Source organism: Pygocentrus nattereri, chromosome 15 (genome assembly GCF_015220715.1).
Source record: "Pygocentrus nattereri isolate fPygNat1 chromosome 15, fPygNat1.pri, whole genome shotgun sequence".
In the NCBI taxonomy this organism is placed as follows: Eukaryota; Metazoa; Chordata; class Actinopteri; order Characiformes; family Serrasalmidae; genus Pygocentrus; species Pygocentrus nattereri.
The window spans coordinates 5,844,256-5,859,045 of record NC_051225.1 but is presented as its reverse complement, the minus strand read 5'-3'; the positions used below and the strand labels follow the sequence as shown (position 1 = coordinate 5,859,045).

The following is a 14,790-nucleotide window of genomic DNA, read 5'->3' as shown; positions in this document are numbered from 1 at the left end:
AACCTCAGAAACTTAATATAATATTTACATTTTCAGGGTTGCCTTTGTTACATTATCCATTATACATTATTATAGTTGTTACATTATGTTCTTTTCAAGAGACTTGCTTTCTGTTTATCAAAGAAATCTGCAGTTTTCCGCATCTTCAACTTAGAAGTTGAAAAAATGAACAACTTGTCCTTAATGGCCTTTTTAACTGTTAATTATTTGAACGGATTTGATCGGATTTCGTCTTTTTGACTTGATGTTTTGCATTCGTGAGGGCAGCCTTTACCTCCCATTACTGTAAACGAACATGTGCCCTCCATCGATCCGTGCAGGCACATTTTAACCAACAACACCATGAAAAAGATCCACATGCGTTTTGAGCAGCAACAACAGCAGCAAATGAAAAGTTGCCGCACGAGAGCCTTCACAAAGATCATCAGCTGGGATCAACTCTCAGGTGTTTATGATTAGGTGCAAATGGCCAGATGCACTAATCGAAGAGTCACCATCTTATGGTGGTGGACTTTTAATTCAGTCAAGCAGAAGCAGACCTGATTACACTTGTTTTATGGGTTGATCTCAGTCTTCAGGCTGTTGATCAGGTATATGAGGAGTGCTCCTGCTTGGTTGGACTAAGCCTGCAGCCACATCGGTCATTTGCGGAAAAGACTGGTGACCCCTACTTTAATGCTTCTGTATCGTTTATAAGGATGCTGTTACCTGCAGTGGAAAATACATTAATGGGTTCTCATTAAGGTTGAATGGCCTTGAATCAAATATGCACTCAATCTAGAACCACATTTGAAAGTATCTTAGATCTAATTTGAAAAGATTTGGCAGATCCATACATAAAAAAAATATTGGGATGTCTGCTTTGGTTTGCGTGTGTGTGTGTGTGTGTGTGTGTGTGTGTGTGTGTGTGTATATATATATATATATATATATATATATATATATATATATATATATATATATATATATATATATATATATATATATATATATATATATATATATGTGTGTGTGTGTGTGTATATGTGTGTGTGCACTTTAGATATTCTTAATTTTTTTAAAGCAATTATCTGCCCATATGGTTATGATGATATCATGTGCCTTCCTAGGCTTAGTCGTGTGTGTCTGATTTAGGACAATTAGTAGTAGCAGCTTTGTGAAAGAACATGTGCAGCAACACATCAACAAATCATGCTTTGTTTCTTTTCCAGTGCAGGATGGCTTAGAGGACCCGACAGAATCAAACTCTCAAACAGCCTAGAGGAGCTGTATCTGTAAGCATATTGTTGTGTATAAGCAATTCTCGCAGCTTTTTTCCACTCTGATCCAGCATCCAGGATCCTGTTTCTAATTAAGCACTAGAACACACGAGGGAGCGCGTTATCACAACACACACAGCTGTGTGGCACAAGCTGAGGGCTAATTTTATATATCAGAGCTGTCAGAACAAAACCTTGTCTCTCCAAAACGGTAACTTCACAGGAGAAGGAAAAAACCTACTTTACTTTTAATGCAAGTCAATGGAGCCAGACTTTTTTCCAAGTAGTTTGCTGGCATTTCTTTTGGCCCATTCATCATGAAATTTAGGCAATAGAGGCCTTTTCAAAATATGTCAAAAACTGAAAAACAGCTAAAAATGCAGCTGCAAGATTTTGTTCAGACAACATTGATGCACACGCAGTGATATCACTATTAATTGATTAATGTTATGACAACATTGATCCTCGAGTGATGGAGTATGTTCTGTCATTGCAGGGAAAATGTCGGAGAGAGCATCCTTTACCTCTGGGTGGAGAAAATCCGAGAATTCCTGATAGAAAGGCCTCAGTGTGCAAACACAGGTAAAGTCAGAACAGAGACAGTGGATTCATCTCAAACTACCAAATAATGAGCCAAGTTTATTTGCAAACCAGAGCTGCTCTCTGCTACAGGTTCCAGTCAGTCTTTTGAGCGAAGCCATAAAATGGGTAAACGTTCATCTTTCAGCTTCATTTAAGGTGTTGAGCACCACTACGGCACAAAAGCTTCCACTGTGGCAAGTAGTGGCGAAAACAGTGCTATGAGTCATAATCCTATGACGTTCTTCCATTGCTCATTTTAAAGACATGCAGATTTATATTTTTATGCGGTAGTCACCCTGAAATGAAGTTATCTGTTTGGGGCACAGAGTAAAGTGCGTTATGTGAGTCACCGGATGCGCTTGTCATGGCTTTGAGGAGTAGCTCATATATCACGGCGATGCAGGCTTGATGCTTGTTGCAGCATGGGTTGTCTGCTGGAATTTTAAGGAAGGAAACAACTAATGTGGTTAGCAAGTTCTCGGGCTGCGTTTTTGGCATATTCTCAATTGAAAGAATATACATTTGTGGAATTTTAGCGATATATGGAAATGAAATTGATCTGGGATAAATGGGTCCATGGTAGTACATCTGCACACACTGAGCACTTTATTAGGTACCTACTTTGTTTCTGCACTCATTGTCCATCTTATCAGCTCCACTTACTGTATAGCTGCACTTTGTAGTTCTACAGTCACAGACTGTAGTCCATCTGTTTCTCTGATACTTCGTTTTACCCCCTTTTACCCTGTTCTTCAGTGGTCAGGACCCCCACAGAGCAGGTGTTATTTGGGTGGTTGATCAGTGACATGGACGTGGTGGTGGTGTGTTACTGTGTGTTGTGCTGGTATGATCAGACACAGCAGTGCTGCTGGAGTTTTTAAACACCGTGTCCTGGTGATCCTCCTTGTAGGTGTAAAGTCAGAGACGACAGCTCATCTGCTGCAGCACAGTTTGTGTTGGTCATCCGCTAGTCCTTCATTAGTGGTCACAGGGCACTGCCCACAGGACAGTGTTGGATGGATATTTTTGGTTGGTGGACTATCCTCAGTCCAGCAGAGACACTGAGGTGTTTAAAAACTCCAGCAGCACTGCTGTGTCTGATCCACTCAGACCAGCACAACACACACGAACACACCACCACCACATCAGTGTTACTGCAGTGCTGAGAATGACCCACCACCCAAATAGAACCTGCTGTGTGAGGGTCCATGGGGGTCCTGACCACGGAAGAACAGGGTAAAAGGGGGCTAATAAAGTATCAGAGAAACAGATGGACTACAGTCTATTAGTAGACACTGGCATCAAATCCATTTACACACTAGATGTCAGTGTTTTATTGCTAAATCTCTTGCTTGGCAGCACAGCTGTCACCCATAGGGTATCGCTTGCTTCTTGCTTTCTGAAGCTTGAGATATTTAGCAGACTCCACCAGCACTTTAGACATGGTCTGACACGATTATATGGAATTGCCTGGCCTTGCTTGCTCCTTGTCTTTGGTTACCTGCTGCTGCTAAATGTGAGGTCAACTGCTCTAGACTTTTGGGGTTTAAGCCTCTTGAGCTTTCTGGGATTTTGCATTGCATGTTACATTAGCTGCTTGACTTTCAGTTAGCATCATGTGGCCTTCAGATCAACTCAAGAACAGCGCAGAGTGCTTCATGGAATGGGTTCCCATGGCCAAGTTGCTGCATCTAAGCCTTACATCACCAAGTGCAATGCAAAACGTGGAATGCAGTGGTGTAAAGCGCCACCACTGGACTCTAGAGCAGTGGAGACGTGTTCTCTGGAGTGACCAATCACGCTTCTCTGTCTGGCAATCTGATGGATGAGTCTGGCTCAATATTTAATATTGAGATATATAATATATTTGATAGAAATATTCTATATTTGATGTGTTCATGATTATTTGACCAAAAAAAAACCAAACAAACAAGGAAATGGTTGGAATTTTAGCTTTACTTTTGCATTTGGACTGTTTATTGTGTGAAATTACAGAGCTGTATGGCTCTGTAATTAAATGCATCAGCATTTAACATTTCTGGTGATGAACACTACTAGCTATACTGAAGTCCATATGTGACACAAAAACAAACATCAAATAAAATTATTTTAGAAAGAAACAAAAGAATTATTATTATTATTATTATTATTATTATTATTATTTTAGACTTTAGGTCTGACCCATTAGATGCTGAAACAGCCCTGTAGACGTAACAAGTGCGTAGTGTGTAGGTCCAGTTAATGTTATTTGTCAATGAATAATACAGGGGACAAAACAAAATGTAGGCCATAGAATTTAAACATGGAAATTTATCATAAATTGTCTTTTTGCACCATGAATCAAAGTTGAAATCAAGTCATGAGGGACTGAGAGTCTCAAACCTACACACCACCCTGTATTATGTGACATTAGACTACTGAAAGAATGAATCCAGTTGGTTTGGGAACCATAATATAGGCTTTTATTTATTTAAAACATGCACATTTTTTAGTGTAAAGATTTTGTGACATAAATACTGATAGCCAGCATCTGCATTTGAAATGCTGTGTGCAGATCCGTGGATGTTTTAGGTGTTTTTCATCTCCATGCGTTCAATCAACCCACAATGTGCAAGCGTTGGATAAATAGCAGATAAACAGTGTTTTTGGTGCTAGCTCCAGAAATGTCTGTAAAAAATTTAAGTTGGAATCAGCCATAAAATTCATCCATGCTCTCCTAGAATCAAGTCAGTGGTACTTAAAATCATGTGCTACAGACACATAGAGGCCTTTAATTTCATAACCTCTTCATTACAGGTGTTGCTTAAATATTATGCTAAATTATGTTTTTATGCATCAGCTGATAAATCCATGTTTTCTGAACTTGCCTTCAAAAAATAACCAAAATAAGTTGCTTCAGATCTGAATACGTGCCCTGGCTCAGCTGGGAGCTGAAACAGACTGCATCCAACAGCTAAGACAGCAGGCTGTATGTGTGTACTCTGCATTCTGAATAGCACAGAGGCGCCCAGAAAGCTTGGTTTTTGTCAGTTCGCTGGGGAACACTGATGGCCAAAATGCATCTACGCTGGCGCCACTGAGAGCAGCTCAATTTCTCAGATCTTATATAAGGGCTGTAGGCCCACTAAATCACTGCTGTCATCAGTAGGCCTGGTGATCAGGTTACCCTTTTCACAGGTGACACTGTTACTAATGGTAGGAAGAACCGAGACCAGATGTCCTTGCTTTTAGTCCCATTTTAAAAGTTGTGTTCTGGCTTCAGCATCTCTCAGATATACCCCAAAGTTTAGTTTTCTCCAAGTGCGGAGGGAAGAAGGGTTGTATGCTACTTCTGCTGGGAGCACTTTGCTGCTGTCGGAACAGAACCTCGTATCTCCATTTTTGTTGTTTTTCAGTTTTTCAAATAATGTGAAAGTACCTTTTTCCCTTTATATTGTGTATCAAATCCATGATGTTTGGACCAACAGAAATTACTTGGAAAAAGCTCTGCTTCTATTAACTTACAATAAACGTAGAGTATGTTTTTTTTTCCTTCCCCTGTAATTTTGGAGATACAGGGTTTTGTTCCAACAGCAGTGACTTGCATTCTGTTTGAAAGAATCCAGTGGCTTCTTGTTGGTGTTACACATGCTGCAGTCTCACAAGTTGGACTTCTGCCTGTTGTGGAGCAGTTTGGTGGCTTTTGTCGCTCAGTGTGGCTAAGAACACTCATTTGTCAAAGTGCTGCTACAACAAAAACAAGCCTAAGTGAAACAAAGTGTTGCGTAGTGGAAAACAGCAGGCACATCTTATTTCGGGCTGCTGCAGTTAATCAACCTATATAAGAAAATCAGATCATTCTGTTCGCAAAGACAATCTAGCCTAGAATCCCTTTTCATGCTGCATCGTGTTTAAACAGTCTGTGCAAAATAAGTGCTGTGAATATTAATTAATCCCTAATTTAAACCCTTATTAGTCCCACAAACGGTGAAATTTCACCTCCGCATTTAACCCATCTGTGAAGTGAAACGCCATATACCCTATGTGAACACACACACACTAGAGGGCAGTAAGCACACTTGCCCAGAGCGGTGGGCAGCCCAATCCGCAGCGCCCGGCGAGCAGTTGGGGGTTAGGGGTCTTGCTCAAGGACACCTCAGTCATGTGCTGTCGGCTCTGGGGATCGAACTGGCGACCTTCCGGTCACGAGGCTGTTTCCCTAACCTCGACTGCCCCCATATGTCTGATAAGTTGTTGATACTTGAACAAATGAGCAGAAACTGGAATTACGAGAAGCGTTTTCCTCTTAAAGTGTTTGCTTTGCTCTCTTCTGGTATGTTAATTAAGGCTTAATAATGGCCTGGTGGTGGTTAACAGTCAGCTCAGTGCTTTTAAGTTTGCTGTTTTGTGCAGCTAATTGCATTTGTCTTATTTGCATACATTTGACCCTGAAAGATTTGTTCCATTTAAAATGCATGATATCATTGTAGTTCTATGAACGGATGAAATAAGCTTTATCAAAGTAATTTTTACTCTCAGTAAATGAATAACATTGTTTGCATGGTGTGAATGTGGGTTTCATATGAACCTGAACCATCATCCAGTGAGAGGAACATGGTCTGCATGTTCCCACCAGTTGGTGCACTGTAAAAATGTTGTTGCATTGCTTTTATAGTGATTTACTGAACCATATAAGCAGTAACTAACAGTAAAACAACAGACTCCAGTCACCTGGACCAAAAAATTACTGTGATGTAGCTGCATTTTGTTGCACACCTGCAGTAATAAGCTGAAATTATATGGTAAAATGTATAAACAGTATACTGTAATTGTGCAGATAATACAGTATTTTTCTGTATTTTCACATAACTATAAAAGTAATCAAGTTAGTAGTCAGTAGTTTGCTGTAAATACATTTAATATACATTCTGTATATGTACAGAATATTTCAAGAATACATTATAAAATGTAATTTGCTGTGTTATTATAGAAAGTATCTTGAGTTGTTTTACAGCTTTCACTGTGACAATTTAGCGTTAAAACATCATATGTCATATGCAGTTGACAGTGTCAACACCTTGAGGCTCTTGAGGGGAACCCGAGCTCCCCTTTGCTGTTGCTTTTGTCAGTTTGCTGCTCATTGCTTTATCCATAGGTCTGTCTAGCATAGTCTGCTGAATGCTGTGAAGGTATCATTTTTAAAATCCAGTCACTTCTTGTTGTTTTAACTTGGACAGCCCTAGTTTTAACATGAACTAACTAAACATTGCTTTCTTAAAATGTTGATATTATTGAACTTCACATAAGATGCCAATGTCGCATGTCGAATAATGTTTTGTTAATTTGCCATCAAAGTTCTTGGGACTAAAACCTTTAGGCAGCCTATTTATTTATTAGAAAGTTGAAACAGTAAATTGAAAAAGGTGGTTCCTTATGTTTTGGTTTGGCTCTTATTCAAAGTGAAAATGTTGTGATTTACATTTGAATTAGTGCGGTTTGAATCTCGTGCACCAGAATGAAAAAATACATACAAAAATATAATTTGCTTGGTGTTGTTTCAGAACATGTCCCTTGATCCTTTTTCTCTCCTGGTCGGGAGGATAATACTTTGCTTATCAAAGTAAAGATGGACACTGATGGAGTGGCACAGGGATCAAAGTGGTCAGTGCGCTGGGCGTGAGCTGCTTTGAGCTGTTAGTCCTGGACCCACTGGGATGTCTCCAAATGGGCAGCTTATCTCTGAGAGAGCGCAGATGAGGTGTGTGTTCTGCGGCACCACCAACCGATCCTTAAAGCTGTGTGTTTTGTTAGTTCAGCGTATTTTCTTATGCCCTTTGGTCTTGTTTCACAGCATATTTTAGAATGAATAATCTGTGTATTCACTTCTGGACACTAGCACAGAATATAGTAGCAGAAAGGGAAGTCAGAAGCACAGAGAGGAGGCGGCGTCAAAAAGTATTTGAAGAAAATGATTTTTTGGTTAAACTTCTCGGCTACAAATGAAAACGTACACTTTGTTTTCCAGCCACTACAGTTTCTGAAAAAGCCAGCCGAAAGCAGAGTGAGTGTAAATGTTACAACCAACCCGGTGAGTGGGGTTAATTGCAATGGATAGATTTGTAACAGTCGCTGAAATGTCTGGTAAACGACTTTGCAAAAGCACAGCTAATTCAACACAATTATACACTGTTAGAAATAAAGGTTCTGTGCAGGAACATTTCAGGTTCAACAGGGTACAAGCAATATAAATGTGCCCTCAAAGGTACCGCAGTGGTTTTAAGGTCTGATTGTGAACCTTAAATGAGTTCCTCCAGGTGAAAATTTCATATTTGTACCTTTTCATAACCGAATGTTTTAAAACAGTACAGTAAAATAAAAAGCCTTGAGATGAGGTGGGGTGTGTGGAGTCAGTACAGCTTAGAACAGATCATTTCAGTGGATTATAGTACAATTATGTTTTCTGACTAAAGGTACTGAGATGTGCCCTGGAGGGTGCTGCCCTGGAGACTACGTTTATTTCTGAGAGTGTTTATTGTTTAAACCTGACAAAGATTCCAGCCTAAGTACATAGAAATATATGCATCAAAATGAACTTGATTTGTGAGAAGAGGCTAATATATATATATATATATATATATATATATATATATAAGTTAAAATGAATCCAGATCATATTTTCAGGGATATGTCAGTTGTGAGTTGATGCTGATCTAATATTTTGATGCACCTGGGTTTGCACCTGGGTTTGCATTGTGGAGAAATAGAATGTTTTATGCAAATGAAGTAAAAAAAAGTACAATAAATACATCATTAAATATTGGTTTGAAATATCACCTAATTCTAAAAATTACTCTGATTATTTTCTAATTCTTTTTATTTATTTATTTATTTTTAGCAAATATCTGCTGATAACAATATGATGTTGTCATGATGCGTTGCCACTAGTTTTAACTGGAAGTAAAGCTCGATCAGGCACTTCAAATAATTGATCTGTATTGCATGTATCTAGCGGAGGCTAATTGTCGCCTATAGGCTCCAAGATTTTTAACTGACATTGGACCTCATAAGTCAAGACTGAAATTCTAGAGTAGCAAAAGCATTTTAGGTTTTAAAGTCAGACCAATTCTTTCAGCCCTGTGTTAAACCTTCACTACCCTTCTTCCTAGCAGTGGTTAAAGCAAGCGTGCACTGTAGAATGGAATTTATTTCAGCAACAATAGGCAGCCGGCAGTCGCAGGCCTGTATACATGCAGCTAAAATTGTAGTCTCTCTCAGTAAGTAGTGCAGTCTCTCTACCCGAACCATTTGCTCTGATATATTTCTCTTAAATCTCTTCTTCCTTTGAACATAATGTTCTCCAGAATTATTGTATACAGGATATTGGATTTGAAGCTTTGATCTTGCGGTCTTGATAAAGTTGGTTTGGATAAAATGAAAGAGCGAGGTGGTGTGGCAGAGGTGGGTGGTAGTGCAATAGTGTTTCTGTCCCCCAGCTCTCGCTGAACACCAGCAAGATCTAATCGGGATCTGTGAAAAACCTTGACAGACCCAGTTAATCTTTTTTTCTGTGCCACTCTAATAGACTCCATGAGATGGGTGGCAAGTTCAGTATCAGCTCGCGTCCGTTTTACCGCTCTGCTTTCCTTTCGCTCCTCTTTTGATGTCATATAAAATCCTCCGTAGATGTCCTTCATGTCTACAGTGGACTGAGATGATGGCTCTCATCATTTAGAAGTCGCAGTTCTCGCTGGTGATGAGAAGGTGCAGTTTTAAATGAATTATTTTTTTGGTTGTAGCTCATTGAAAAAGTAAAAAATAAAATTGCCATTAAATGTTATACAACATATGAATCATATAAAAAGCAAATAAAAAAATTCCATTTACTGAAGATGAAATTTTATTTTTAAGGCTATCACCCATGTGCAAAAGTAATTGAACGCCACCCCCCCACCTCTACTAACTGGTTGTGCAGTAACAACTGCCATCAAATAATTGTAGTAGCTAAGGGGGCAGTTACTTTCTCACATCAGGCCAGGTAGGACGGCATTTTTCCTTCAATAAAAAATTTTAAAAAAGTAAAATCTATTTTCTTTGTCTAATATAATTTGAAGCATTCAAGTGTGACAAAGGTACAAAAATAGAAGACATTGGGATCGGAGCAAATACTTTTTCACAGCATTGTGTCCAACTTGGCCACAACGTGGTCAGCCACGTAAAATGACAGAGCGGTCAGCGGATGCTGAGGCGCATAGTGCGCAGAGGTCGCCTACTTTCTGCAGAGTCAATCACTACAGACCTCCAAACTTCATGTAGCCTTCAGATCAGCTCAAGAACAGCGTAGAGAGCTTCCTGGAATGGGTTTCCATGGCAGAGCAGCTTCATCCAAGCCTTACATCACCAAGCGCAATGCAATCACGCTTCTCTGTCTGGCAATCCGATAGAGGAGACAGGATTTGGTGGTTGCCAGGAGACGGTACTTGTCTGACTGCATTGTGCCAAGTGTAAAGTTTGGTGGAGGGGGGATCATGGTGTGGGGTTGTTTTTCAGGAGTTGGGCTCGGCCCCTTAGTTCCAGTGAAAGGAACTCTTAATGCTTCAGCACCAAGAGATTCTGGACAATTTAATGCTCCCAACTTTGTGGGTGCTCCTCAGTTTGGGGACGACCCCTTCCTGTTCCAACATGACTGCACACCAGTGCGCAAAGCAGGTCCATAAAGACATGGATGAGCGAGTTTGGTGTGGAAGAACTGGACTGGCCTGCACAGAGTCCTGACCTCAACCCGATAGAACACCTTTGGGATGAATTAGAGTAGAGACTGAGAAGGCCAGGGCTTCTCGTCCAACATCAGTGTCTGACCTCCGCACTTCTGGAAGAATGGCCAAAAATTCCCATAAACACACTCCTAACCCTTGTGGAAAGCCTTCCCAGAAGAGTTGAAGCTGTTATAGCTGCAAAGGGTGGGCAGACATCGTATTAAACCCTATGGATTAAGAATAGGATGTCATTTCATATGCGTGTGAAGGCAGACAAGAGAATGCTTTTGGGAATATAGTGTATATAAACAGACCTGGTTTCTATGCTCATTGTCCATCTTATCAGCTCCACTTACTGTATAGCTGCACTTTGTAGTTCTACAGTTACAGACTGTAGTCCATCTGTTTCTCTGATACTCTGTTACCCTGTTCTTCAGTGGTCAGTCACTGCTGGACTGAGAATAGTCCACCAACCAAAAATATCCAGCCAACAGCGTCCTGTGGGCAGCATCCTGTGAACACTGATGAAGGACAAGAGGTCTTAAAATTCAGTAAGGTGGTGTTGGAGGTAATGTCCTCAAGCAAAGGTCCAGAACATCTAACTTGCGTTATAATTTGGTGCCATATACTCTTTACTGAAGTAGCCTATTAGGTATATCAACATCATATACAGTCAACAACTCAAATAAAATAAAGTGATATCAGTGATATTTCAACAACGTTTGTCAGTTTTCTCTTTTTAGATCTTTTAGATGTGAAATAACTCACTTTCTTCTCCGACACCTCGTCCCTCCTTTTTATAACGTATGCGATTGGTCTCTGAGTCTCCCAGCCACTAAAGCTACTGTAAAGGCTAGAAAAGCTACGGCAATTAAAATAGTTAAACCGCGTCAAAATTAAATAATGTTTCATAGTTTATCGGTTACTGGCCCAGGTCCACATAGGACAGCTTCTGGGTCCGGGTCCGGACTCGGACTGTGGTCCGCCTATTAGTGACCTCTGGACTAGAGGATGACCACCACAAACTGTGCCGCAGCAAATGAGCCAACATCTCTGACTCTGACCAGGTAGGAGTGTCTGATAGAGTGGACAGTGCGTGGACATAGTGTGCAGAGAAACAGATGGACTACAGTCTGTAATTGTAGAACTACAGAGTGCTCCTGTATGGTAAGTGGAGCTGATAAAATGAGCAATATATAGATGTTAAAATGAAATAATGAATAAAATAAGTGTCTGCAGATGATGTATTCCAGAGGGGATCTTGGGTAATGCCAGAATGGGGTGTGGACAGCGTTAGCGATGTCAGGGACGATTCGCGAGGTGACAGTTTCATCCCTGTGCAGCTCTTTAGTGTGAGATGCTTGCTGTAAACATATTTACTCATTTCAGAGGATTGCACACTAATCAAAAGAGCGTCATGCAGACTTTTAAGAGGCACCGGACATCAGTAACATGCATATAGAATGAAACTTGGACAGCCAATCAGCGTTCTAGATTTTGGAACAAGCATGTTTATAGGGCCTGCTGATGCTGAGATTAATTATTGTTGAAAATAGATGTTAAATGACAGGTTTTCAGTACTCTTTGGGATTGAAGTAACTCCGTCAGCGCCGTAAAAGTATTGAATTTCAATCCTCAGTCCAGCATTAAATGGTTTGTTGTCAAGCTAAGCCTACGTGGCATTTCGAGCCACTAGCTCACAGACAGTTAACATTGTTACAGAGGTACGATGATGACCATTTCCCTTCAGAACTGGACTTCAGAGCTAAACTGAATTGAATGGCTTTGATAGGTCCACAATGAGTGGTGAAACATTCCACATTATCTGTAATAACCAAGCCTTTACACAATCACACAGCAGTCTGTCTGCTCATCACTGTTGACTGCTGTTTCAACATAATGCCTCGCCTGTGTTCCTCATTCTCAGCATGTTATTTGTGTTGGTTTTAACACGTTTGTCATTACGGCCTTTCAGCTGGCCACAGTCCACACTCGGAGATAGCGGTGTGAGGATTCAGTCGGGATTCAAGAAGCCATTTCTGCTGTCTGCTTGTAATTAGCTGCCACAGAAATAATATACATGCATGCAGGCACATTTCATATGCAAATGCATTTGCATAAAAGGGAGCTGAAGTACAAAATGGCTTTTGAGGTGAATGAAAGAAAAGCATCACTGAAGAGCCACGACACGAGTCAAGCTGCCCTATTCGTGAGACTGATTAATCCCATTAATCAGGGATGCTTAGCTCGTCTCAGTTATGTTCAACTAATCTATGGTCATCTAACCTGGTCAGACTAGAGAAAAGGACGCTCGATTGCAAACATGGTCAGAGTGAGTTGCTCTCAGAGTGCGCAGGGGCTTTAATCACCAATTTATCAACACAAGAATGTCTATCGAGAAGCATGAGCTAGAAAAGGAAATGGGTTGAAGTGGCTGCCCTCTGGTCTGGTGTTTAAGGGGATTATTCCACCGAATTTTCTGCATTTTTTTGTAATGCAACCGATGAGATTTAAAGTCTTTTTAGATGTGTTTAGATGTGTTGGATAGTACAGGGTGGGCAACTCGAATGTTAAGAAGAGCCGTTTTGTCAAGTTTCAATAATAGTCTAACAACCTTGAGAGCCACAACATATGATGTCCATTTTATTGAAGTAATGTTTCACCATCTTGGCTGTAAACATGTCTCAGTGTGTGCTAATGTCCTAGGATAGGCTACGAATATGAATGAAAACGCAGACTTACTTTGCTCTGGTTTAAGCTTTTCTCACATCTCTGGCAGGAAACCTTTCCACAAAAGTAGAACAGTTTCTTGTAAAATGTCTCAACGTTCGACTTTTTACGAGGCTGAAGTTGCTTCTCGATTGCCAGTTTCAATTTCCCGTCCCACCTTGAATGTTCCCTGAGACGGCAGAATGTTACTGCTGCACTGTTTAAGGTGGAACAGGAAAATTCGAACAAGAAGCTGGTGAACGAGAAGCGACTTCAGCCTCGTGACTTTTTAGTGTTTAACAGTTTCTCGTTGCCGATTAAACGTATCAGGAAACCAGCTGGAGTGATTATAAATGCAAATAAGTCCATTCCAAATTATTGATGTTCATCTTAAATCTCTCTCTTTGCCTTTTCGTAGCTACTGGCTAGGCGAAACTGTTGTCTGCATTGCTATGGTGACCAGCAGTCTGTGCGCCAACCTTCAGGGTTGAAGGGTGAATAAACAGCTCTACATTAAGTCCAGCGAACTCCAGCAAATCTGACTCTGCTGTGGAGCCACAATAGGGCAGTAAAAGGGTCGCACATTGCTGACCACTGGGATAGTACATAAACCCGTTTCACAGTAAACCACTCTAAATGATGGTTTACATCTCGAAATTATCCAGAAATTTTGAAAAATCACTGGAATACCCCTTTAACAAGACCTAATACAGCCTCAGCTCTTTATTCAATAGGTGCAGTGTGTAGTGATAGCTTTTTAGACTAATTATCAGCATTTAAAAAGCAACACATATGAACACAATTTTATTAAAAGATTAAAAAAAGCCATGTAACCTGTTGTGCTACCACTGATATGGCTTTTAATCAATCAATCAAAAGTATAACTGATTAGTCAGTTTGCTGCAGCTTTAGATCAGACAACATTAACATCACATTAGTATTGAAATGTTATGCTCATGGGAGGAAGGTGTGGGCAGAAAGGGTGACGGAAAGAAAAGAGGTGTGATGATGGTGAAGCGAGAGAGGAATTTAACAGTTTTATGTCTAACTGATGCTGTATTTACTGCACCTACAAACACTCAGCCTTTCAAGGTGAATGCAAGTAATCAAGAAGAAACGAGTATAAAAAAAGGAGCTCTGATGACAGTAAAATTATTTCAATCTCTGTTTAAAAGACACATCCAGAGGTGCGTTGAATAAACACTGGGACCCTAATCTGTTTAACAGCATTGCTTTGCTTCCCACATGATTTGACATTTATCTTTAAATAATCATAGATCAAATCAAATCAAATCAAATTTATTTGTATAGCGCTTTTTACAACGGATGTTGTCACAAAGCAGCTTTACAGAATTTCGGAAAAGACAAAGTTTCAACAGGACTGTAAGAATGTACAGAACCCCCCTGGTGGGCAAGCCGGGGCAACAGTGGCAAGGAAAAACTCCCTCAGAACTGAGGAAGAAACCTTGGGAGGAACCAGGCTCACCAGGGGGACCCATCCTCCTCTG

At 40.3% G+C, this 14,790-nt stretch overlaps 1 protein-coding gene across 1 annotated transcript in view; it reads left to right on the top strand.

Annotated features, from left to right (window-relative positions):
• The window catches only part of impact (impact RWD domain protein), a 58,084-nt gene that overhangs the window by 2,018 nt on the left and 41,276 nt on the right, over positions 1-14,790 (top strand). Inside the window, exons 4-5 of the mRNA XM_017693321.1 lie at positions 1,212-1,274; positions 1,756-1,841. Coding sequence (XP_017548810.1) covers positions 1,212-1,274; positions 1,756-1,841 — 149 coding nt within the window. The remainder of the gene's footprint in view (positions 1-1,211; positions 1,275-1,755; positions 1,842-14,790) is intronic.